Here is a 24,674-nt window from a genome sequence, read left to right as displayed (position 1 = left end):
CAGGCTACCTCATATAGGGGGTCCATTATCCTAAATTCAGCTGCCTCTGTAAAGAAGTGTGACAAAATCATAGCAATCATATTACTCAGATGTTGTGAAAAGCACATGCAAGGAAAACTCATTTGGCTTCAGCACAATCAAAATATGAATAATTCTTTAGAGATGTATGTGACCAATTTTCTGTGAAGCATGTTCATTTTTTCTCTGCTAGGAAAGTGCTGCTGGGGTCAGACCACAGACCTAGGCAGCTTCTCGGAAATGTGCCTCCAGGGAAAGGAACTTCAAACGCCCAACAAACAACTCCTTCTGGATAGCATTTGCAGTGTAGTACTTAATAATACTAATAATAGTAATAAAAGTCTTCCTTGAATAACTGGTGACTTGCCAGCTGGGTGTTTTCCAAAATTCATTGACTTGCTGTTTGCCAAGATTGCCTGTGCAGGGGGGAAAAGAGAGAAATCTATCTGCAGAAATGCAGCAGACAGGAGTAAAGCTTGCAAGTTGGGTTAAGCTTAAATAATAAAACCCTTGTCTCTGGAAAAATATCATGTGAAAGAGCAGAGCTGATGTCTGGCACTGATGTAAGAGGCAACTCCTGAGACTGGTATCATCTGGGAAGGTGTCTGGTCAGATACAGAGTCCCTGGAGTTTGTAGCCTGAATGCCAGAGTGAAGCGAGACTAAGAGGCCTTCCACTTGACAAGGTCTTCATTGAAGCTTCATCATTATGTATTTTGTCCATCCCTGAGCCTCAGTGTCATCCCTTTGGTAAGGGGAACCTTGTAAAGACAAGGTTCATCTGTGGAGTTGCAGTCCTGTACCTCAGCTGTGCAGAGAGAGGGAGGTCTCCTGTGTTGGCTGTGCTCCTCCCTGCATGGCAGTGTGTGTGCGCTGAAAGGGAAAGTATTGTGGCCGTGTCACTATCACTCTCATAGAGTTTATTCCTCTGCATCATGTATTCTGCACAGTAGAGGGGAAAAAAGTTATCTCTGAAGAAGTCAAATGGCTTGCAAATATTCCTGCAGTTATCTTTCACTTAGGAGGAAAAGGGGGAAATGGAGTAATCCTAAGTCTTTAAAAGTTTATTCATATGACAGTCGGTTAAACAAGCTTCTTACCAAGCTAGTGAAACTATCTGTGTACATTCAGCTGGAGTGGAATGGTCTTCCTGGAAAGCTTTAAGAGTGCTCAAAGAGATCCAAAGGAAAGGAAATGATTTTTACCTCCCATCATGGTTCTTTTCTGCTGTTTCCAGTTAGTTTCCATTTTTCTTTTATGAAGATGTTGCCCTTATCCAAGTTGAAAGTATGCTTGTTTTTACTTGATTGTATCTTGTATTTTCAGACCATTTCTTTCACTGTTCAGTATGTTTCTGTTCTCTGCTGAGTTTCAGCAGATTTTAAGTCCTTTCATTTGGTTTTGTTATCAAATTTGATACCAGTGCTCTTTAATGCATCTTTAAAGTAATGAATGTGAATATTGAGTAATAGGATCCAGAACAATACCCAAGAGAAGTCTGCATGATTAAAAACAAAGAATATAATCATTAAAAAGAAATATTGCTGGAATAGGACGTGGCTTAATTTGCCTGTTGGTTCTAAAGCAGCATAACACCTAGGTCATTCGTGGCAGATCTTTGACTAATTTCCTCTTGGATATCTCCAGCGCTGTCCAGTCCTCATCCCCTGACTGTTGCAACACTTTTCTGTTTCTGGTTTAAGAGTTCTGGGTTTTGATAGCTACTTTCAGAGAATTTTCTTTCAGCCGTATTTTGACTCATTCATTCCCTGTTAATTCTCAGCTGCAGTTTGTTACTGCAGCCTTCTGCAGGCAGGTTCCCAAGTATGCTGCCTGAATGTCATGAAGTCAAGATCCTTTACAACTGTCATATGTGTCTAACTACTCTCCAACTTGCTGGTTTCTGTGCTACTCTGATCAATTTTATATTCAGCCATCATAATTTGGTACAGTGTTTATTATTATTCTCACGTTAAGAAATGAAGTCAGAGACCAGTGTTTGTGTTATTTCAGTGGGTGGTTGTTCAGTTGTTGAACTGTGAGCTTTTCCCATCTTGCCCCTTTAAATTTTGAACAGGTTTCTTGGTAGCTGCATAGCTGTATTACTTGACTACACATCTTGAGAGATTTTTTTTTTCCTCAGGAACACCTGTGTGTATTTATAGAACTGACTCTGCATTTTGTTGAGGTAAGTTCTTGCTGAGGAAATTAAGAAAAGAATAGAAGTCATTACAAAATATTTGGCACACTTTTTGACAGAAGGAAAAATAAAAATCTTTGAGGAGAAAAAAAAAAAGGACACCGTATTTAATCTGTGCCCAGTTGCTGTGTGATACCAGAATGCTGAATTTAAGAACCATCTGAAAAGTAGACTGAAGTTAACAACAGGTTAATGGGTCTTTGAAGTGCATTTAGTAAAGAGCTGCCAGGCTGCAGAGATAGATTACAGTCTTTGTTTGCATAGCAAAACGAATTTTTTAAAAATTGCGATAGTTTGGCTTAATGGCATCTTTTTTTTTTTTTGGTCATTAGGTTTTCTCTGCAGTGTCGCAGTAGAGCTGTGTATGTGATTTTTCTTTGCGTGCAAGAAAGTACCTGGTGGGGCTGGTTTTATTTCTTGATTGAATGTTAATTCTTCCCCCTCTCCCTTCCCCCAGTATTAGTAAAGCAGTTAGTTGACAAAATAATTAAGTTAAACACCTGTTTGTACATTTTTAAATCTCACAATTCAGAGAGACTCTGATTTTGGAGTAGGTTTGCCTTCTGCAGTCTCTTCTCTTTGCAAGAGGAGGGCCATCTGATGTATATTGTATCCTACACTGGTTTAGAACCTCCTGCTATTCAAACCCTTCATGTCTGTAATCCCATGGTACTTTAATATATAACACATACACAGAATTGACAGTAAGTTTTCAAAAACTCTCCTTAAACATGCCAGATTGTCTCCTAATTGTGTTAGACGTATGAAACTTGTAGGTAATCAAATCTGAATTATATCATGATGAAGTTTCTAGGGTTCAGGTCACTGGATAATAAAGCAAAATAGGTGTGGCCGTATACAGTGCCACAAATACATATTTTTCTCCTGTTCTAGGTTTTTTCCTTTCATCGTGTGCAGTGATACAGAGTGAATTGAATGTGGATTTGGTGCTGATTTGGTTTTGGTTTTTGGCCATAGGTTGTTTGTTCGGTTTTTTTGGTTTTTTTTTTTTTTTTTTTTTTTTTGGTTGGTTGGTTTTATTGCATTTATTATTTTAAGAATTAGGAATTACTAAAATTATTTTAAAGGCAAGAAAGTAAGAAAAATCCATTGTGGAATGTTTCAAAAAATAATGTTTACTTTAGGTTTTTTTGGTGGTTAAAAATGAAAATTTTGATAGGATGTTAGTCTTGCACAGAGGAAACCAGTTGTAGCTACGCAGCTTTTTACATATGATGGAAGAAATGGCAATAAGTCACTTTGTATTCCAGTGCAGGCTGGTCAGTGGGGTTTTGCTGTGTTAATGTTCTCTCTGTGAAAACTTTCCTCTGTGAAAGCTGGTGTAGCTGTGCTGACCTCAGCAATAGCAGTGTTTTTACTTTTAGGTTTGATTTGAGCTGTGGGCACCATCATTCTGCTAATCTGCTGGTTTTCAGGTTGTAGTTCCTAACTCCCTCCCTGCCTTTGGACCACAAAGGGCTCCTAGACATGATGACTAAGAAAATCATATTATTTCAGATGTGGATCTATGAAGTTTCTAAGGGTGTCCACTGCTGAATTGGGAGGGGAAAAAAATAAGGAAGGAAGCACAGCAGAATTTATCATCTTATGATAATGGATAACTCATTGGCATTTCAGCTTACTTTGAAGGTGCAGCTCTTAATGATTAGAGATGCTTGGTGGCGAAATTATTCTTCAAAGTCTGATTTCTAGACCAGAAGACTCCTCAGACAACTATTAAGCTGTTTCTTTCCTTTAAACATCAGAGGGTCTAAGGGATTGTTTGCCAGTAGAGGTTGTATTGGCGCCTGGACATTTGAGATGGTGACCAAGTGAAAATAACAAAGGATTTTCACAAGACAAATTAAATTTGGCCTCAGCTGGATCCCAGCTCCCTTAAACCACTGCTTGTGATTCCCTAGAAGGGAAAACTGCTCCAGAAAAATAGTCCAAACTCCACATTTTCAGTGTTGGCTTTCTCTCCCTATCTTTACACAATTTTTCCGTGGGATATCTGGATTGTTCAAGTACAGTCACACGGTTTCAATTGCTATCAAAGAGTCTCTTCAGTTCACACTGAAATGAGAGTCCATTTACTTCCTATTCATGTACTCCCCAGTCATTTTTTTGGAAAGGTTTTTTTCCAGAATTGCAGTTACTTTCATTATCTGTGGTTCTGAACTGTACACAGCAATATTTGTCCTTAATCCTGGTTGACTGACCATCTTTCTCGGTTTAAACTTGGCTTGCTTCAAGCAAAACCCCCACACTTCAGTGATTCCAAGAAAAAAGGAACTTAACCACAAGGTTTCCCCAAAGATTTTGCATACAGCTGATTCACTTAACCTCAAAGATAATAAATTATGGAAAAATTTGGAGTGCTTCCATGTATTCACCATTTTCTATAATAAAGCTGACTTCCTTTTTTTTTATCATCTCTGGCAGAGTGTGGGGGAGACGTGTTCAGCCAGCCCAAGTGCACTGTTGAGCATGTTTGTGGAATGTGTAATGCCACTTGTTTTAAGACGTGATTATTTTGTCTGACTTGGTTAATGCCTTAGACTTTTGTGCTATTACAGGAAGGCAGAAAATGTCCTTTTTGAAGAGTAAATACTCTTCTCCAGTAAAAAACAAAACCCTAGTATAATCTTATTATTAGCAGACAAGAGCAATGATGTCTTTGTTAAAGCTTTATTAAAGGAGTTGAGAGAAGTCATCCTAATAGTTTAATGCCGTAGGTTGCTATGGGGCAATGGACAAGGTTCCCAGTGAGGAAATACGACTCTCTCCTCTATCATCTTATTATATAGTTTTCACCACAGAAAGCCTCTTATTCTTGTGGCACATAGTGGCATCAAACACGTCTGTGCCATAGCATATAAATCTGCAAGATAATGTTCTCCATTTTACATAGTTAATGCAATTGCAATAAACAGTTGAGGTTATGTATATTGCTTTTGGTATCCATTCCTAAGTCTCTGATTTTTACTGTGCAACTCTCCTACTACGTCAGCTTTTAGTAGGTGCTAGTCCATAGGTTAGCTTTAGCTTGTATTTCCCCATGGTTGCAATTTTTATAACACTGAACTTTTCTTTTGTTTTTAAACTAACCTAATCTGATATGTATTGGCTGAAAAGTGGCCCCGTGTGTGAAAGTGGCGCTCTGTTTTAAGTATTTACAGCTTGTAAGTACCCAGCTTAAGTGTCATGCCAAAGATTTTCATGGCTTCTTGTGTTAGAAAGTCATCATCTTTCCTTCCAGCCTTTTTGCATTGGTGCACATTTTTAATTTTATTTCTGCATGCATTGAGGCTTCTGTAGCTTGGCCCCTGTTTTGCAGACAGAGGGGAAGCAAGCTGAGATCTATAATGTGATGATCAGTGAGGGCACATGCTGGGCTTCATGGGGTTAAGGAGCTGGCTGGTGTACCTCACAGGCTGCTGCTGCACTCCATTGCAGCTGGATTTGTGGAGTTGTTTTAGTGTATTACTTAGTGTATGGTATGAATCACGCAGCAAAGGGTTTTGCTTTTATTACTGAAAACAAATTCTCAATTAAAACTTAAACCCAAAAGAATTCAGGCTGTTAGATTGATGTGGCAAGCTGCTCAGATTGTCTCTGGCTCCTGCCCCTGAAGAGCAGAAGGAGGAGCTGGGACATGAGACAGAAGCTTTGCACATGGAGTTTGGGGCAGTGTCAGGGTGTAGTGGCTGTCTGCAGCTTTCCCTTCTCTGCTCATTGTGAGTTATTCTGACCAAGTTTCAAATCCATACTCTATTTCCTTCACTTGTGTTTGCCTGGCAATTAGTTTCTATCAGTTCCTAGCTTCTGAATTTGAGCAAGCAACTGCTATGAAAGCAACTTGTATTACCTGGCTCCATAATTCTACTATTGTCTTTTAAATGAATACAGTAGTAACTAGTCTGTGCTGTGAAAAAAACAACATTTTGATTACAGAAATCAAATACATAAGGCTTATGTTCAAAGCTAGAGATATTTCCATGTTGTTTTTATAATTTAAAAATTTCCAAGGAAGGAGAATACACTCTCCATAATAAGAACATACATTCCTGGTACAGAGAGGGGAAATTAGTTGCAATCTCTTTAATTTTAAGAAACATCTCAGCAATGTTTCTGTGGTATAACTGACACTCTTGATGCTGTGCTATAAGATGCTGTGTAAACTCTTGACTAGTAATTCAAGTCCTTCTCTACTGTGAAATTGGCTGTGATAGGTGATTGGTAAAGATAGTTAATACATATGTAATTAATATTACTTTTTATTTAGGTAAGCATAAATTGCATTTGTTTTGGGGAAACAAGAAAAAAACCTGTTACTCTTGTAACCACCTTAATACCAATTATGAAACTTATGTTTTGCTAATTTTAAAAAAATTATTTTTCATCTAATGTTTGATTTCTCTAGTGCGTTAGCTTGCTTAGACAACAAACATCACTTTTTTGTTAGTTATTAAAATGAAACCATTTTCCTGACACGATGAGAACTCTGAGAAATGTTTTTATCAATAAGTGTCAGTCTTTCTGCTTGCCTAATTGCAAGGAGGAGAAAGCTGCTATGAGCTAGTAACAGCCTGGTTCTACAGTAAAGGTAAATCCTGAATGAGAAGCTTTCCTTGCTCTTGTCACAGGTTAAGTGAGAGTAGAAATTATTATTTTCAAGTCTGTATCACTGTGTGTGGAGTAGCTACTCTAACAGAAAACCAAACTGCCAACTCTTGTCGCAGTCTGGGAGCTGAATTTCTTCTGTGGCAATTAGAATCATATTGGAGGGACAAATAAAAAAATATTCTGAATGTAGAGCATGAGCCATATTATCTATGGCATTAAGTCACTTGATTGTTTAAAGGGTGGATATTTGTGTCAAATGTATAGAGAGATGAGTTTCTGGTGTGTTTCAGAAGATGATTTGTGATTTCAGATGACCATAAAAAAAGTTACTGTTCAGTCTTTTGTAGTTGTACAAACTCTTCCAAGATGAAGGTTGTGATCTGTAAAAGAACATGTTTGGGGTTTTGGGACTTCCCTTTAGATGAGTTGGAAGCCATTTGACTGAAATTTTCATGGCTTTGCAACATGTACTGGAAAACCAGAAGAAAAGCAGAAAGTAAAATACTTCTGAGAAGTAATTCCAACTTCTTGTTGTACATAGAAATTCATTATGCTGTGGCAGCAGTGGTGGTCTGCAGACTCTCTCTCCCCATGATGGTGTGGTCCAGGTGGTGGCTGCCTCTCCAAACAGTCCAGCAAGGGAATGGTGGCCACTTCCAGCTGCCTGCTTTTCCTGCTGAAACCAACCCCCAGCACTGGTGTGGGTGCTACTGAATATTCCACACTAAAGCTTCACCTCCTTGTTCTGTAACCATAACACTGAGACAGATGCAAACACCCCTTTCCTGCTTCCTGGGTCCAGAAACCTCTGGGAGGGAGGTTTTGGCACTTGGAAAAATGAGGGGTTTGGGCAGACTGTAAAGAGAAAAGCCCTTTGGTTCTTAATTTTGCTTTATCCCAGCAGTCTTTGTTTCTGTTGCCTGTTCAGCATCCCAGGAGCTCATAAGCAGGGCAAGCTTTTTAAAGTCCTCTTCCATGTGACTTTAGGATGTCTAGTATGTACCTTTAAAAATAATTCTCATACCTTACTGATGTAAGGTTAGAGCAGAGGTATTTTTTCTGCCCTTGGTAGGAGGATGACTGAGAGGCATGTGTAGCCCAGTGGGAAATTTTAGGCTTGCTGCAAGGTTTCATCATCTACTGGAAGATATTGGAAATGCATGTGATTAGTACTTTTGGAGAAGGGCTCAGGAAGGACAGTTATAGAAGATAGTCTATGTGTATGAGGGAGTGTGTATTTTATGTATCAGTGTGTGTTTGTAAGGAAGGGGTAAAAAGTCTGAAATTGTTGGCTTTTTTATTGTAGCTAAGAAGGGTGCACTTGTTTAGAAGCTTTTTTTTTTTTCCCTGAAGTTTTTTTGTCTGAATTTAACAAACATCATGAAAAGGCAGGTGCAATTACATCAGAGTACAGCTCCCATTCAGTCAGTACGTTTAGAAAAAAAAATAGCTTGGAGTTTGGGAAAAATACAGGTAGAAGAGAGAGAAGTGAATGCTTGTCAGTTCCATCAGACCAAAATTTGATCAAGTCCTTTGATACTTGATGATTTAAGAAAACTTTTTGAGGTTAACCGTGCTCACTTGCTTAAAATGTACAAGGATGCAGCTGGCAATTTTTTGTCATACAAATAATTGAATACTGGTTGATTAATTACAGCTGCATTGGGCCCTCTAATTTTTTGGTAAAATGACAGTGTTCATCTAATCCTGTGTTACAAATGTAGTCAAAATAAATTATTTGCTAATCAATTGAGGGAATTTATTTTCCTTGCATTATTTGACACCAGAGAACTAGTGGGATAGAGATGCATTGGTTTCATGAATTGGAAGGTTGGGAAATTGCATTGGATGGCTTTTGCTTATCTCCATCCTTCTTATTTTTGTAGGAAATTCCACTTATCTGGATGACCACGGACCACCACCTCAAAAGGTAAGCTGCTGTTATTTTATATTTGCTTTATCCTTACTGTTTTTTGCTTTTTTATCCTTACTTTTTTGGGTTTTAACTCATTGTATGCTTACTCATGTGCCAAACAACTCTGCTGAGTTTACATCAACAGCACGCTGCCTTTCCAATTTTCCCCACCAAATGTTTTGAGGTGTTTGTAAGTAACTTGTCTTAAAACATGCTGTGATTAAGCTCATGGAATTTTTCTTATTGAGTCAAGGGGATTTAGTGGTTTTTGTCTGTTAGCTCTTTCATGCAAAAAACCAAGACACTGCAGTCGGAACTAATCCGGCAGGTGAAAATGGCCTTTGCTGGCAGCATTTTCTGGAACATGGGTTCTGCTGCAAACACTGTACTTGAAGCAGGTCAGCAGGATAAATTTAATGAATGTGAATAACAATCCCTTCTTCAGGAATAATGTTCATTGCTCCTATCATATGGAACTGTGCTGCATAAGCTTTTCCCTTGCATTGTCATGGCGCACCTCATGACATTTCAGGTTAGGAAGGGCATTGTGACAGCTTCTTCAAGAGGAAAAAAGTGGATGTAGGCATCTAGGTCTCCTGTTTTGTATTTGTTTGTCTTACTTGGTGTTGGTTTGTTCTCTAAACACAATTTGATACTATATTGTGCCTCTCTTTCCAGCCTGTTAGATCTCCTTTTGTGTAATACAGACATGTACTAAAAGGACAGATTGTTTCCCTGATGTGGCCCACCATGGATTGTAGTGCAGCAGGTGACAGTGAGTAGTTAGAGAGAGGGTGAGTGTGAATAGCCACTATCTCTGATGGTAGCCCTCCCTCATCTCTGTTGAGCTGACCATGAAGTCACATCCTGAGCCACAGGCCTTGAGTTGAAATGATCAACCACATGTGTGCACCTCTGTGTTGAAATAGTTGGCTTCTGGTCAGCAGAAGGAGGATAATGTGGAAAGCAATTCCATTTTGCTTAGTTATTAGTGAAAACAGACAGGAATCTGGGTTTCTTCAGCTTTTTGCTGTGCAATGAAATCTGCAATTTTCAGCTGATATGTGAGTATTCATACATTAAAGATCAGACAGCTCACTTAGAGGAATGATGTACATTTGATTTTCTTCCTGTCTATGCAAATTACTCAATTACAAAAGCAATTTGATGTAAGCAGAAGTGACAAAATCTACCTGTTTTGCACTAAAATCTGTTTAGTGCTCTCTGGTTCTTTTAATTTTTTTTTGTTTAGTATGGTATTAGCTGCATCTCTTGTCCAGGAGTACAGCAAGCTGCATGAAGTAAAGAATTATGTTTGTTGTGTCTCCACAGTGAGCATTCCACCTTAAAGAATAAAGATGCTTATTCCAAACCTGTTATTTCTCATGTTTGCATTAGCATTCAGGAATGCCAAGCTCTTCTAGTAAGGAAAAGGCTTTTATCTACATAAGAGTTTTTAGCCTTGAAAACTTTTTTCAGATTTTGGCACTTTCTCTTAAGGAAATTTACCTTACCAATTAGTGGTGCTAGGGATGGGATTCATACTCCAATGGGCAGTAGCAATTGGGCAGATTTATCCAACCCAGACACTTTTCTGTTTACATTGTGAAAATATCTTTTGCCTGTCTAAACATGTAATTTTGGGCTATGTTCACAGCCTTATCCAGCTGCAGCTCAGTTGTCTGTAGAAAGGCTAGATGAATAGATATCTACACGATTGATTGGTTGGGTGGGTACTCTTTGATTAGCTACCTACAGTCAGTAAAGTTTGTGGGCTCCCTCTGTAATCATCCTCACTCCTGAAAAACTGGTGAAAAGCTCAACAGAGTAACAAGCTATATAGCCTTGTGTACGTTTAGAGGTATTTTGCTTTTTGAAAGTATTCACCTGTGTTTCAAAAGCATTGACAAAATATGAATCATTTTGATCATTCCTTGGAAAACCTGCTTGTTCCTTAGTGGTTTGAGGTTTTTTGTTTTGTTTTTTATTCCTTTAATCAAAACATGGGTGGGGATTGATAGATCCCTGGGTAATTCCTGCTATTTGCTTGAGGTCATGTTTTGAGCTAAGATGTTCTTGCTTTGTAAATCTCATGCATTGCATTTTTGGCTAAGTGCAGTTATTTACCCTCTTACAGCTTTATATTTGAACTGTGAACTCTGCAGGTGTGAGTGAAATTCACTGTAATTGTCATTATCTTTCAAGTAGCCTCCATTCACATGACTTGATAGGTAGGTGCCTTCATTTAAACTAACAGATGGTTAAGGTCTATACATGCTTTAAATCAACAAATGGAAATGCATCAGAAAAAATCAATATTGACTCCAGCGTTTAACATATTTCATTATAAAAGGCTTAAAAGCAAGAAGTGGAGATAATGGCCAACAATGCATTGCCTCAGGTTGAAATGACTGGTAGCTAATATGGGCAGTGTTTAGTTAGCTGTAGGGATAGGCCACCAGCAGCTGATACATGCTGGACCATAGCTGTTTTGCAGAGTACATTCCAGTGGTTGTAGGAAATCATATTTGTTTTGGCTCTTTGTCATGGCTAGGTGCCAGAGCTTAGGATTTTTTTAAACACTGGTGTGAGGTTTTTTTTTCCCAGTGGAGGAACTGAAAATAGCACTTGTTCTCTGAATAAGGAATTAACATCATCACGTTTCAGGAGATCAGGGTAGTGGTCTGTTTTTTTTTCAAATAAAGGTGGCAGCAGCAGCAATTTTCTCAGTGCAAGCAAACAATGAAAGCCTGGCTCACTTCTGTACCTAAGCATTGTTGGTGTGGTTCTGATTCTTCCTTTAAGACCAGGTGAGCCAGCTTTTGGTTTTTTTCCCCAGTAAAGATTTACTTGACTGTTGAAGATTAGCAGTGGTTATCCCTGCCAGTGATACGAAGGTAATGTGTCTAGGTATGGTGGTTTGACCCTGGCTAGAGGCCAGGCATCCACCAAAGCCTCTCTATCTCTCCCATCCTCAGCTAGACAGGAGAGAGAAAATATAGCAGAAGGCTCATGAGCTGAGGTAAGGACAAGCAGAGATCACTCACGAATTATAGTCACTTGGAGAAATTAACTGAATTTACTGCCAATCAAAATCAGAGTAGGATAATGAGAAGTAAAACAAATCTTAAAACAGCTTTCCTCCACCTCTCCTTCCTTCCAAGCTTAACTTTATTCCTAATTCTCTACCTCCTCCCCACCAGCAGCACAGAGAATGGTGATTAGTCATCACATGTGGTTTCTGCCTCTGCTTCCTCCTCAGGGAGAGGAGGCCTTCCCCCTCTCCAGTGCAGGGTCATTCCCATGGGATATGGTTCTCCACGAACTTTTCAGTGTGAGTCCTGCTGAGAAACCTGCTCTAGTGTGGGCTCTTTTCCCCGTGGGTCAATATGTCCTTCCAGGAGCCTGCTCGTCCATGGGCTACAGGTGCATCTGTGCTCCTCTGTGGACCTCCATAGGCTGCAGGGACACAGCTGCTTCACAGTGGACTGCAGGGGAATCTCATCTTGGGCACCTGGAGCACCTCTTCCCCCTCTTTCTTCACTCACCTGCTTGTCTGCAGGACTGTTCTTCCACTTGCGTATTTTCATTCCTCTTTTCTCTGGCCACAAATTACTTCTGCACAATAATGTTTCTTCCTTCTTGAAAATGTTATCTCGGAGGCAGTACTAGCATTCCTGATTAGCTTGGCCTTGGCCAGCAGTGGTTCTGTGTAGAGGGCAGCTGGTTTCGTTGGAGATGGGGGAAATTTCTCTCAGCTTCTCACAGCACCTACTCCTGTAGTCCCCTCCACAGCAGCAGAACTTTGCCATGTAAACCCAATACACAAACACACCACTCTCCTGTGGGCCTTATGCACCAAACACTGCACAAGATTGACTAATCCTGGATTTTTCATGTGTGTGATCTGTGTGTGCTCATCTGCAGGTATATGCAACCTCCAGTAGCCCTAGCACACCTCTGGTGTTAGTATGTGACAGATAAAAAGGAAATACAGTTGAGCAAAACAACCACTGATGGTGGTTCTGCACTGCCAGTGAAACTTGACTCTTTCCTATTTCAAATCCCTATCTCACTACCTTCTGGGGGTTTTTTTGTTTTTTTTTAATAAGCATCTGAAAACATAAATTTTAAAATATTTGCGAAGTGGTCATTTGTTTATCCTTTTTCTGTAGGTTGGTGTTTAAGTGATGCCTTTTTAAGATGATGTTAGCTTGGTTTTCAAAAACACCTTTGAAATGGATGTTCATTAGTGACTGACTGATGGTGTTCACTGGATATATTTCATGTCTGAGCATTTCTGCAAATAAAGTAGGTGTATTTTGTTCCAGTATTTGGATATTTCCTTATCAAATCTTCCCAAAATTTTTTTGTTCTATCCAAGATGGTGAAACTGGCCTTGGAGGACAAATGATACAAACTTCATCAGACCTACTGTTATTCTTGATTGAAAGCTTTTCCCTGAGAACTTGACAAAAGCATCAAGATATGTCCCTCTTTCAGTAGAGATGACATATATATTTGTGGGGGAGCTGTGCACATAGCTTACAGATAAATTGCACTGAAGTAGTCTATTCACCTTTTCTTTATGGTTTTCCATTGGGATGCTTGTCATGGATCCAGTGTCTTTTGGCAGCTGTTTGGGTGTCAGCAAGGCACTATGCTTAGCATGTGTGCTTCAAAGCTTTAAATGAATACAAAAATGGGTGGGGGTCAGGATCAGGTCAAAATGAGTCAAAATAACAGGCATACACAAAATAAATTTGATCTGATTTTATTGGTTTAAAGCTGGAAAGTGGATAAGTACTTATCTACCATAAGACTACCGTAGCATACTAGAACCATTTGGAAAAGACCTCTAAGATCATAGACTCCAATCCTTAACTTAGCCAACACCATGTTCATCACTATGTGAAAAGGTAGCAGAATCCTTGAGTAGCCTTTGGTGTGCACATACTGTACCCAGTCCCAGTCACTCTCCACTGTCAACTAGATTATTTATTCTTTTTTATTTGACTTTAAATCTTACTAAAAATTATTTCAGCATTGCCCTGAGTTTTTATGTTCATCAAGTTTACACCAGTTTTATTTTCTCCAAGTATTTTGATAGCAGCATTAAGGTAATGGCTAAGAGCTGCATGCATTTTTAGTTTTGATTATTTATTTTTATTGAATCCTTAATGTTTCATTTGAACTAGTGTTCTATTTCTAGCTGTCCCTTAGGTTTTAACCCTTCAGCCTTCTACAGTCTTAAGTGGTTGATTTGTTAGGGATGAAGTGCTTGATTTAAAGCAAACCAACAAACAAAAGAACCAATTAAAAAAAATCAACAAACCCCATAACACTTAGAAGCAAGCAAGATTTGTTTTCTTTTAGGTATATGCTTACTGGAGATTTTAAGAGCATGAATAGTGGTGTTGTTTTTGATAGACTTGAAACTGTCTGTTTAGCTTGAATTGAAAAGTGGGCAGATAATCTTTAAAGTAATCCTTCACAGGGAAAAAATTCAGTGATTTAAAAAATATTCTATCCTGGTTATAAAATGAAGAGTTAAGATTATTGTGCGGTGTACAGATTTTTAGCTAGCAAAAATGGTCAGAATTTAGCAGCACTAAAATAGAGTAACTAATTTCTAATCGTTACCAGATTTAGTACCTGGCTGATAAAATAGTGAGAGAGGATTCACTAAGTGACTTAACCACAAAGATCCCTTTTATAGTTTAGAGCACTGTTTTACAGTAAAACTGAGCTTTTAGTACAGTCAATAAAATACTATGATTTAAAAACACCCATAAACCATTTCTCCACTTCCCTCAGTTTACCAGAAGCAGTGTGTTGTGATTTAACCAAGCCCCACACAGCTGTTCACTCTCCCACCAGCGGGATTGGGAGAAAAAATGGGAAGGGTAAATGGTGGAAAACTCATGAGCTGAGATAAAGACAGTTTAATAGGGAAATCAAAAGACACACACACAAGCAAAACAAACCAAAACAAGGAATTAATTCACTGCTTCCCATGAGCTGGAAAGTGTTCAGCCACCTCCAGGAGAGCAGGGCTCCATTGTGCATAACAGCAACTTAGGAAGACAAACCCCATCACTCCAAACAACCCCCCTTCCTCCTTATTCTCCCCACTTTATATACTGAGCTTGATGTCATATGGTCTGGAACATCCCTTTGGATATCCTGGTTGGGGTCAGCTATCCAGCTGTATCTCCTTCCAGTTTCCCAGGCACCTCGAGTCTACTTGCCCAAAGAAAAGCACAAAAAACCTTGCCTCTGTCTAAGGCCTGCTCAGCCATAACAAAAAATATCTACATTATAATAGAATATCTCTATATATGTGCTGGGTGCAGCACAAATCCAAAACAGCTGCATAATAGCCACTGTAAAGAAAATTAACTCTATCCTAGCTAAAACCAGCACACATTGTAAAATCTTTGTAGAATAATTGGTTTATGTTCTTTGGTTTACTGTTTTATGACAGTATCTCAAGGGAAGAAAAATCTGGTTTTTACAGAGGATTTTCCTATTGTCTGTCATTCATAATTCTTGGCAATCTTGCTGAAGCAGGTGGTGAATGATATAGCACAACAGTAGTATGGAGATATATCCAAAAGCTAGAATTCTATCTCCACTCTTTAGTGTGAAGTGGATCATAAAAATATATGAATTGTACTGGAGCACTTATTTGTTTTGTTCCTTTTAATTTATTGCTCAAGAATCTTAAGGATAAAACAACCACTTGATTCCATGATTTATCAGAATAGAGATGATTACTTACTTTTTAATACTCCTTCAATTTATAGTATATCAGAAAGTTGTTGATATGGGGAGGCTGACTGATGGTAAATGAAAGTACAGAGAGACTTGGGAAATTAAAGCCAGATTGCCTGTCACAAGAAGATGAATCTATAAGGGATACTGTGCATGCTGATGTCCTGCAAAAGTTTAAACAGTGGTGAGCTGGATTTTTACTACTGCCTGGCACTTGCAGCAATTAAATTTTGAAAGACTTAGAGAGACAGCAGGTATGCAGGTTTTGTGACTGCTACAGTAGTCTGTAGTTTTCATCTAATTTCAAAGATGCTTGGAAAATATTTTACATTTTGGTTGGTACTTTAATTGTCATGTGTGTGGTTAAAGGTAAATTTTGCTTGTCTCCGGCGTTAGCACAGCAGCCTACCCACTGTTACCAAAATAGAAAAATTGTAATATCACCAAATCTGCAATCTATAGGCTTTGTTCTGTGTTACACACCGTAGCTAAAGAAGTACACAAGGCATAATCACTATTTCTGAAGCTAGTAGAACTCTGTGCTTTCACTGAAATTTAGGACATAATCCAGTCTGAGAGGATCTTTGTTCACCTGCAGATAATCTGTGCAGATTATTACGCAGCACATTAATAGTTTTTAGCAATTACAGTCTTAGATTTCCAGCTGTCTAGTGCATTCCTCTTTTTTTTTCCCTTCTTTCCATGATAGGAAGATATTCATAAACTAGCATAGCATATGAGAAGGTCATGGCAACTCAATCATAACTACCTTCATTATCTTTTTATTAGGAAATGCTGGATTATAATACCAAAGTCCAATTGCAGCTGCATCTGGATGACCTAAGCCTTCAGTGAAAAAGCAAAAATCTGCCTTTTTGCATAGGAGTAACATGATGGAGTATCTTTTGAAAGTGACAAATTGATTCGCTTAATCTTGATAAGCCTTGAGACTCTGCTGAGTATCACTCAGTATTCTACTACCAGTCTTATATTTATTAAGGGTATTCTTAAATCCTGAACTGAAAGGATTTTCTTAGCTCTGATGTTTGAAGGAAAATATCTAATACTTGGAATGCTGGAGTGTCTTACAAAACTGAGAAAAACAACCACCAACTAAGAATTCTAGTATAGTTTTAAAAGCCTCATGATTTTGAAGATGAGCTGGTAGGTCCTGGAATTCTTCTACTCAATCTTTAAGAAAGCATAAAATTTAGTTCAGGAAACCATAAATAGCAGTGAAGTACTCTGATAAGGGCTGTGAGCTTTAATCAGATATGAGATTGTGAACATGCCTACACATGGTCGGAAGTAGAGTCAAAACATCAGACAAAGAGGGCAGGGCTTCATGATGGGGCTGAAGAAGTCAGTGTGAGAACAGCAGTATCACAGTGGGGCAAGTGTGCTTATGAAAAGGTAGTTCTCAGGACAGCACCTACAGCATCCTGATGTCCTGGGAGAGTGTGGAGGCTTTTGTGGCTGGCACTTCTGGGAATTTTCAGTAGATGGAAGGAGAGGTTCCCTCCACTGAAATGGAAAGGAGTCATGCCCTGGTCAGCAGGAATGAGGTTTGGTTTGCCTTTGAACAAGTCAGATTGATCAGTTCCAAGTGCAGAAGAGTGAAATGGGAGCAATTGATGCTGGGCCTCCTCTGTTATTGACTCTGATATGTCATTTCAACACCACAGGATCTGTTTGTGACTCGAGGCATGGATTGTGTTCTGTAAGGGGAAAGTTTTTTGCGCCTTTCAATCATTTTAGGGATTTCTGCTGAGCTCTGGTTCTATTGCAAAAGTTGTCTAGCAGCATGTTGTCCTCTCTGTAGGAGGCTCTTGGTGTTGTTCCTTCCAGATAAAGAGACCATGCCATGAACTAGATTTGAATCTGTTACCTGCAGGAGCTGTGATGGAACTCCCTTAGAGTTCCTGCAAGCGTGCAGAGCAAGAGCACCTCAGAGACAGCTCACTGGTAATGAGCATGTGGGTTACAGTCCAGCAGAACTGGTCTGTTTTACAAAATTAAAATCCAGTTATGACTATAAACAACCTTTCTTTTATGCTGTGATTGACTTATGGAGTGTCTGTGCGAAGTACAGTGGAAAAGACAAGCACACTAGAGACTAAAATAGGATGTGGAGTTACTGAAAGGAAGCCTAAAGTAAAGGACAGACTGAAATGCAGCATGACAGGCCCTTGGCAGTGGTGAAACTGAGTTGCTGCACTAGCTGCAGCCTAATCAATAGTCAACCACAATAGCTACCAAAGAGTTAAACCTTAATGTGAAGACAGACAACTGCATACAGAGGAATTAATTATTCAATCTACCACTCACCACATTCAAATCCTATATTATTGGTTCCCAGGGTGAATTTGTGAATATTGCATTGGAAGGATAGAAATAACCATAACGTAGTGAGGTTACTTAAGGGAATGCCAGTGCTGTGAAGTATTATAAAGTTTTAGAACCAGGCTTAGTTACTTAATATCTCTCATTTTGAAAGTGTCCAATATAAACATGTGGGTTGGATGTGATAGGATTTACTACTTAAACAGAGAATAACTGTGCCAGTGTGTTCTGAGCACATCACAGAATGTACAAAACCCTGAGCTCTGAAGGAAAACCAGCAGTTTTAAACTTTAGAGTTCCAAGATACATATAACATGATGCTGCTCTGGAGTTAAAATCAGTCTTGCCCAAATTCTGCAGCTTAAGGGGGTTTTGATATTACATGTTAAATCTTCCAGTGGAAAATGGGGTAATTAAAGTGACAGTAAAATTCTTAACCTACCTGAAACTCATGCTAGTTCTCTCAAGAAATACCAATATCGGTGAACGATGTTCTTAGATAATTCATCTCCTTTTTCATCTTATGAGGTAGGTGCCTACCTGTCATGGTAGCACACTGCCAGAAAGGTAACTTCCACAATGTATTTAACTTAAAAAGATAAATATACTGCTTTTCATAAGAAAGCTAATGAGGGTCTTCCAGTTGTTTTTTTGTTGTAATCTGCATGCACTCATTAGAGTAAAGAAAAAGAGTAATAACTTTGTTCTGCATCCCGCTCTGTAGTAGTGACAATAACATATTCTTTGATTCTTCTAAATTCTATCCTGAGATGTATTAAAAAGAGATGTCTCCAAGACATGAATGGTAATTGTTCAGTTCTCCTTGGCACCAAGGAGACAAGATACAGCGCTGTATCTGATTTTGACCCCAAAAGAGGTGAACAAGTTGCAAATTGCCGAGGAAAGCAAGAAGAATGAAGAAGAGATTGAAAAGTGTGCTATGTTAAGAGCCAAAAGAAAAAGATTTTGTTAATCTAGAAGTGGTGGTTGTACACCATCCCAAAGCAATTGTCCATTTGGTAAAGTGATTCCCTGTCACCTGCTTCATCCCTAAAAGGAGTTGGAACTGAGCTGCCATCACTTAAGTACCAGTGAGTGTTGCTGAGTGATGAAAGCCGGGAGTGCCCCTCACACCTCCAGAGGCTGCCTAATATCAGTGACTACCTGAAAGTGCTGAGTGAACAGAGCACGTGCTCTCTACCAACTTGTTTGGGTTTGTGTACTGTGCAGAGTTTGAATGTTGCTATGTTGTTGTGTCTTCACACGCCTGAAATAAACCTGGTTCTGCACTCACTCCCTGTGGTGTGGGGAGTCTCGTGCAGCAGATTTGAGGCACAGAGGTTTTGCTCTGCTGCAACCTGCTGTTGTAGACAAGTAAATCAGGTGTGAGATATAAAATGAGTAAACTCAAATGTGTTGATGGGATGCATCCAAAACCTTGAATATCAAAAACTGGATCTTTGACATTTTCTTTGTGACTTTCCCAGGTTGTTTTTGATATTATTGTTGTTTCTATAGCCACAGTATCTTGTAATAGGACCTGATCGGAGACTTCATGAGGATACTTTACTATGCTTTGAACTTTAGATCTTTTTAGATTTCTAAGCGTGCAGTGCTTCTTCACAGAAAAATTACTGCAAGTTTTGATTTTGGATACACAGATCTGTCTTGTGGGACACATCAGGGACCATAGGCTTTGGCAGACACTTCATAGTAATATTTTTCTTTAGTCTTAATAAATTCGAGGACTGTCTACAACCAAGTTTCCTTTTGCTGCTGGTGCTCCATACTTATGTTTTTAATTTAGCTTGGTGCTTAGGGATGTTGAACCATTAGAGAACACGTTTTAACTTAGTCTTCCAAATATCTCATCTGTCTAACAGATGAAATGCATTGTTTGTGGTGGGGGGGAAAGTCACCCTTTTTCAATTAAATTAGTTTCTTAATGAAAATGCAACAGAAGAATATTCTGTTTCTTCTTCTGCCTTATTTTCAATGCTCTGTTGCAGCTATATGGCATTTAAACTTTGAGAACAAACAAATTTCATCCTTCCTTTTTCTTGTAGTTTCTGGTGTATTTTCAATGACCCATAGAGATGGCCATGTTGTCTGGTCTGCTTTAGAGTTGGTTGATTTGAAAAGCTTTCTCTGTCTAGCATCACTACACTCTACAGGTGATGTTTATATAACTGCAACTGTGTGGTTTACATGGGGAAGGAGGATTCTAGCTAGTAATTTGTTTTGTTTACTCCCTTGTTTATTCTTCAGTTGTGTTTTCTGCTGACATAACTTTGTGTTAACAACTTTTCATTGTGATTGCTTTAAAAGTGAGCAAGTTGATACTTGTTTGGAATGAGATTTTTGAGCGTCAATTCCTGAACTTAATTTTGGAAGGCTATCTCTTAGTGGCCTTTGAGTTTGTCTTCAAAGACTGTAACAGGCTTGTGAAAAACTTCAGTTAAAAAGAACATCCAATGTATCTAAGAAGATCTCAAAGCTGATGACTGAATTATCTGATCTGTTTTCATGAAATGTGACAACAGCTATTCTCTGGAAATGGTAGAAGTTGAACTAAAAATTAAATGCATGGTGGGTAAAAAAATTCTGGAATGAGTTGTGTGAAAAATTCTTCAGGCAGCATGGAAGGATATGCCTTCTAACATGCCATATATTATTTTTGGGGACACTGGAGAAAGAAGAGAAACATTAGAGAGAAATGGACTGCTGACAGCTCTCAGGTTTGTAGTTACCTTATGAGTATCATTCTCCTCTCATGAGTCAAATAGGCCATTCTTTTCACCAATTAATCTATTTTTAAAATTCTTGTAATTCTGTCTTAGTTGCACAGGAAAAGAAAATTAAGAGATTGGACTGGAAAGGTGTTATGCTGTATAAAAATAGGCCAACAAATGTTTCATTGTTTCCACAATCTTATCAGTGCTTTCTGTGTTGGTTGGTTATTCACCTGATAAACATGCAGTATTGCCTAACCACAGGTTAGTGTCTGCTCAGAAAGGAGAAGCCGGTTCTGACATCTGCTTCTGGCCCTACTTGTGTGTAAGGACATGGATCACTTACTTGCTGATGTGAATATAATGGATGGCTTTCTGAAAACATCTCTCTGACAAGAGTCGGAGACTAACACCTGGGCAGCTTGTACCTGCATTGGGAGATATCTGGCAAATGGGCAAAATTGTACTGGATTTGCTTCAGTAAAAGTGGAATGATTTAAGCCTATGAGTGAATCCCTAGTCATTGACACTGCAAGCAATTATCCAGCCTAATTTTTTTTTAATGGTGCAAAGGTTTATCTGTTGACAAAGCAACCACTGAAGGTGAAAGCTTTGGCTTTTATCCAGATATCTATTGAATGGCTCCCTTTCTGTGACTGGCAGACCTCTCTGCTGAGGTACTTGACAGTCATTTTCTGTAATGCAAGTTCATTTAGGGTTAAACTTGCTTTTTCTTCTTGATTTCATTTCACAACGGTTCTCCACATGTTCTTTAACTATGAAACAAAAGAAAAAAACCTGTTTGAACTGACAAGTAAATTGTCATATAACTTTCCAAACCCTTGGAGAAAGCTGTTGTAATTATACTGTGGATTTTACTGTTTATGACTCTAACTGTTAATTTGTGTAACTCCAAAGTGAGTAATATGTTTGAATTGTTTATATTACCTCTGGGCTTTGATGCAGTGTTCAGTAAAGTGACTCTGCAATTATTTTGCAGTTGTGTATATTGATACATGAATATCAAGTTGCCAGAGCATCATCTCAGCCGTTAGTCAGTCTACATGATACCTACTCTTAGGTAGTAAGTAATAATAAAATGTAATCCAATTAGCATTTTGTAAACATTTTCACCTTACTTCTGCTAATATAATAAGAGCCTTCTTTTCAAGTGCCTTCTCTGCTACCATGTCTTGTATTGTTTGAGTATCTTGTGAGTATCATGAGGGGGAAAAGAAAGTTCCTCTCTAGAGAAGCTTTCCATTTCTTGCATTTTTAGTTTTGCACAGTACAAACTCATGTTTCTAGATGAGGTATTTTTTCTCCTCAGAAATAACTTTCACATTTTCTGAATGCAGAAGGCAGATTTGCAGCATCCTAAGGGAACTGGTCACGTTAAACAAATACTTGCTTGTACACCAAAAGCCTTTGTACAGCATGGCTTTGTGCACTGGATACACCCTTTGGGGCATTTGGGGTGATAAGTGCAGTGGTGACGTAAATGGATGAAACATCAGCAGAGTTTCAGGAGTGCACCCCGGAAAGCCAACCACACTCAGCAGTGCTGCAAGGGAAGTTTTGGTTACCACTCATGATTGTTCTGAAGTGGGCTTTGAGCTGTGGTGTTTATCTTGAATCTTGCCCGATTAGACCCAAGTGCATTCACTATGTACTGAAATAAGGCATTGATGCGTTGGTCTCCTTTAAGCTAAACAAGCGTCTGAAAATAATAGCCCTTTATTTCCTTCTCCTTTATCTGCAGTGGGTATTTGCTGTGGTTTCTTTTGGGGGGTTACTATGGTTATTGTTTGTGTGCAGAACAGAATTGTGCTACCTAGGAAGGTGTGTTTCAGAAACAAATGTGAGAACTGGCCAAACTTGGTAACTGCTGTCATTTTTTCAAGCTGTCAAAGTTGTTTGCACTTAGAATAGAGAGTTTACAAAGGCCTCATTTAATTTTATCTAGTTTTTAAAGAATTATAAGATTCACCCGAAGTTACTGGATAATTCAGTCAATGATTTAATTAGAACTTGAGTATAATCTATATGCAGTAAAGTTATACTTGACTGAAGTACCAATGAAGAAAAAATTTGCTCACTCTCTTGCCTAGTCCAAATTGCTAGGAAAATGAAAGCAGTTAATAATTATGAAGCATTTAAAAATATTTCTGTAACTCTATAAACTCTCATCATTAATCTAATTTCTGAGGTGCTAGGCAAACATACAATGTCCATGTTCTTGCTCCTTCATTGACACTTGTCGGCATCTATTTATCATTTCTCTTGAAGGCTTTCACTTACACAGCAAAGTATTTCAGAAGCATATGCCTGAGCAGAGGAGTAATTCCCAATCCACAGGTTGCAGGGATGTGACAAGTAGCGATGCTAGTGTTTGTTATGCAAAGAAATGAACCAAAAAGGGGACAATCCAGAATAGGGCTCGAATTCTTCTTCATTATGGCGTGATAATCAGCATAATAAAATGTGTTAAAACGTTAACCTTTCAGGCATCATTAACAGTAGTTTTGGGAAAGGTTAGCTACAGCTGTAGCATAGAGATGTTAAATTCATCACCTTTGGAGTTCTCTAATAATTGAGGCTGAGATTTTGCATTTCATAGGAAGCAAGGCTTCTGAAGGAAAGACTGATGAAGAAATATGGGGGACTATATTTCTCATAGAAAACCCTATAAAAATGTTTCAAAACAGTACAGCTTAGTGCATTGTGTGGTGTTTGTATGGGCCTTGAGAGGCCTTTCTTTGCTGAATCAGCAGATGTGATGTCCTGCAGCTTAGAAAGTTTGACTGAGGCCGTGATCACACAATACCTACTCCTTCCCAAGGTAATCTGGGGAAAAGTGGCCTCCACGTTTATGTTGCAGTGCAGGATATCCTAAACATTGCAACCAGTAACAGCAGTAATGGTCATTTGGTCATGAAATGAGAGCAAAGTGCCAGTACGTTCACAATAAATACCATTAAATATAAAGGAATACAGATGTTTTCCTTTTTTCTTTCTAGTTGGCAGTTCTCTTTGAAAGCAGTTTGAAGTGTTTCCTGACAAATCATTTTGCTTCCCTGAAGATCTATTATCAGCTCATATGCAGTGAAAAAGTATTCTGCATTGAAAGTGCCATAAGCCTCATCTGACTGCTTATATGTTAGAAATCCTTCTGCTGGGAGAATATAATTGCATCAAGAGCAGGAGTACCTATATATTGAGACACACCATCCCTTTGGCCATTACTTGTGCTGAACACAAGTTGCCTGGAGCCCAGGTGCAGGCCTTGTGTCAGGAAATGTTTTGTGGCATTGTCTGAATACAGAAATGATCTTCTTTAAGTTCTGTGTATGCACCACTGTGGATGAAAATGTGAGCTCCTGACTCTGTTAGCCAACTTAAAGGCTTGGAAACAGTTTTCTCTGGGCATGTATTATCACATGCTGCTATATGCTCTACAGCAAATACTTGTCTAGTTGCAACAGTGTGACTTCAAAGTGTCTTCTGCTGAAACAATAGCCCGTGGCCATCCTCCAAGAACAAAATAAGGCTGCATCTGTCGTACTGTGAGACACTGACTTTTTGCTTGTTCTGGTTTCCTGGGGAGGAGAGCAGAGTACAAGAGTTAGTGTGGGCTAGACACCATTCCCAATGGCCAGGTTGGATGTGGTTGTTCTATTTTGAGATTTCATTCATGTTACCTGTACAGAGGTGATCAGACTGTGCCAGTTGGCCTCAGGGTCCCTGTGGCCCTGTGTTGATTATTCTGCACATAGATCCTTGGCCAATGGCATGATTTGTTGTCTGTTTGAAAGATTCATGTTTATATTTGAAATTAGGAGATTCATTTTAGCTCTCTGCAACTGGTTGTTGTTTGGTTTCTTTTGTTTTTTAAGCTGCAGTTTTGCAATTCAAGCATTCATTCCTCCTGCATTATGTCAGCTTGATGTTGAGTTGCCAAACTGTAGTGCAAATTCACTGCTTTTAATTCCTTTTATAGGAGATAGTCAACTAAAGATGACTATTTGTATTGATATTACAAACAGTAAACTCAAGATCAT

The 24,674-nt window shown here is 38.8% G+C and overlaps 1 protein-coding gene across 1 annotated transcript in view; it reads left to right on the top strand.

Moving 5' to 3' along the window:
- The window catches only part of UST (uronyl 2-sulfotransferase), a 151,261-nt gene that overhangs the window by 46,384 nt on the left and 80,203 nt on the right, over window positions 1–24,674 (top strand). Inside the window, exon 2 of the mRNA XM_014885200.2 lies at window positions 8,733–8,776. Within this exon, the coding sequence (XP_014740686.2) occupies window positions 8,733–8,776 (44 nt within the window). The remainder of the gene's footprint in view (window positions 1–8,732; window positions 8,777–24,674) is intronic.

The sequence above is a fragment of the Sturnus vulgaris genome, chromosome 3, assembly GCF_052056855.1.
Source record: "Sturnus vulgaris isolate bStuVul1 chromosome 3, bStuVul1.hap1, whole genome shotgun sequence".
Lineage (NCBI taxonomy): Eukaryota > Metazoa > Chordata > Aves > Passeriformes > Sturnidae > Sturnus > Sturnus vulgaris.
The sequence above is the reverse complement of the archived record's forward strand: the minus strand, read 5'-3'. Positions and strand labels throughout refer to the sequence as shown.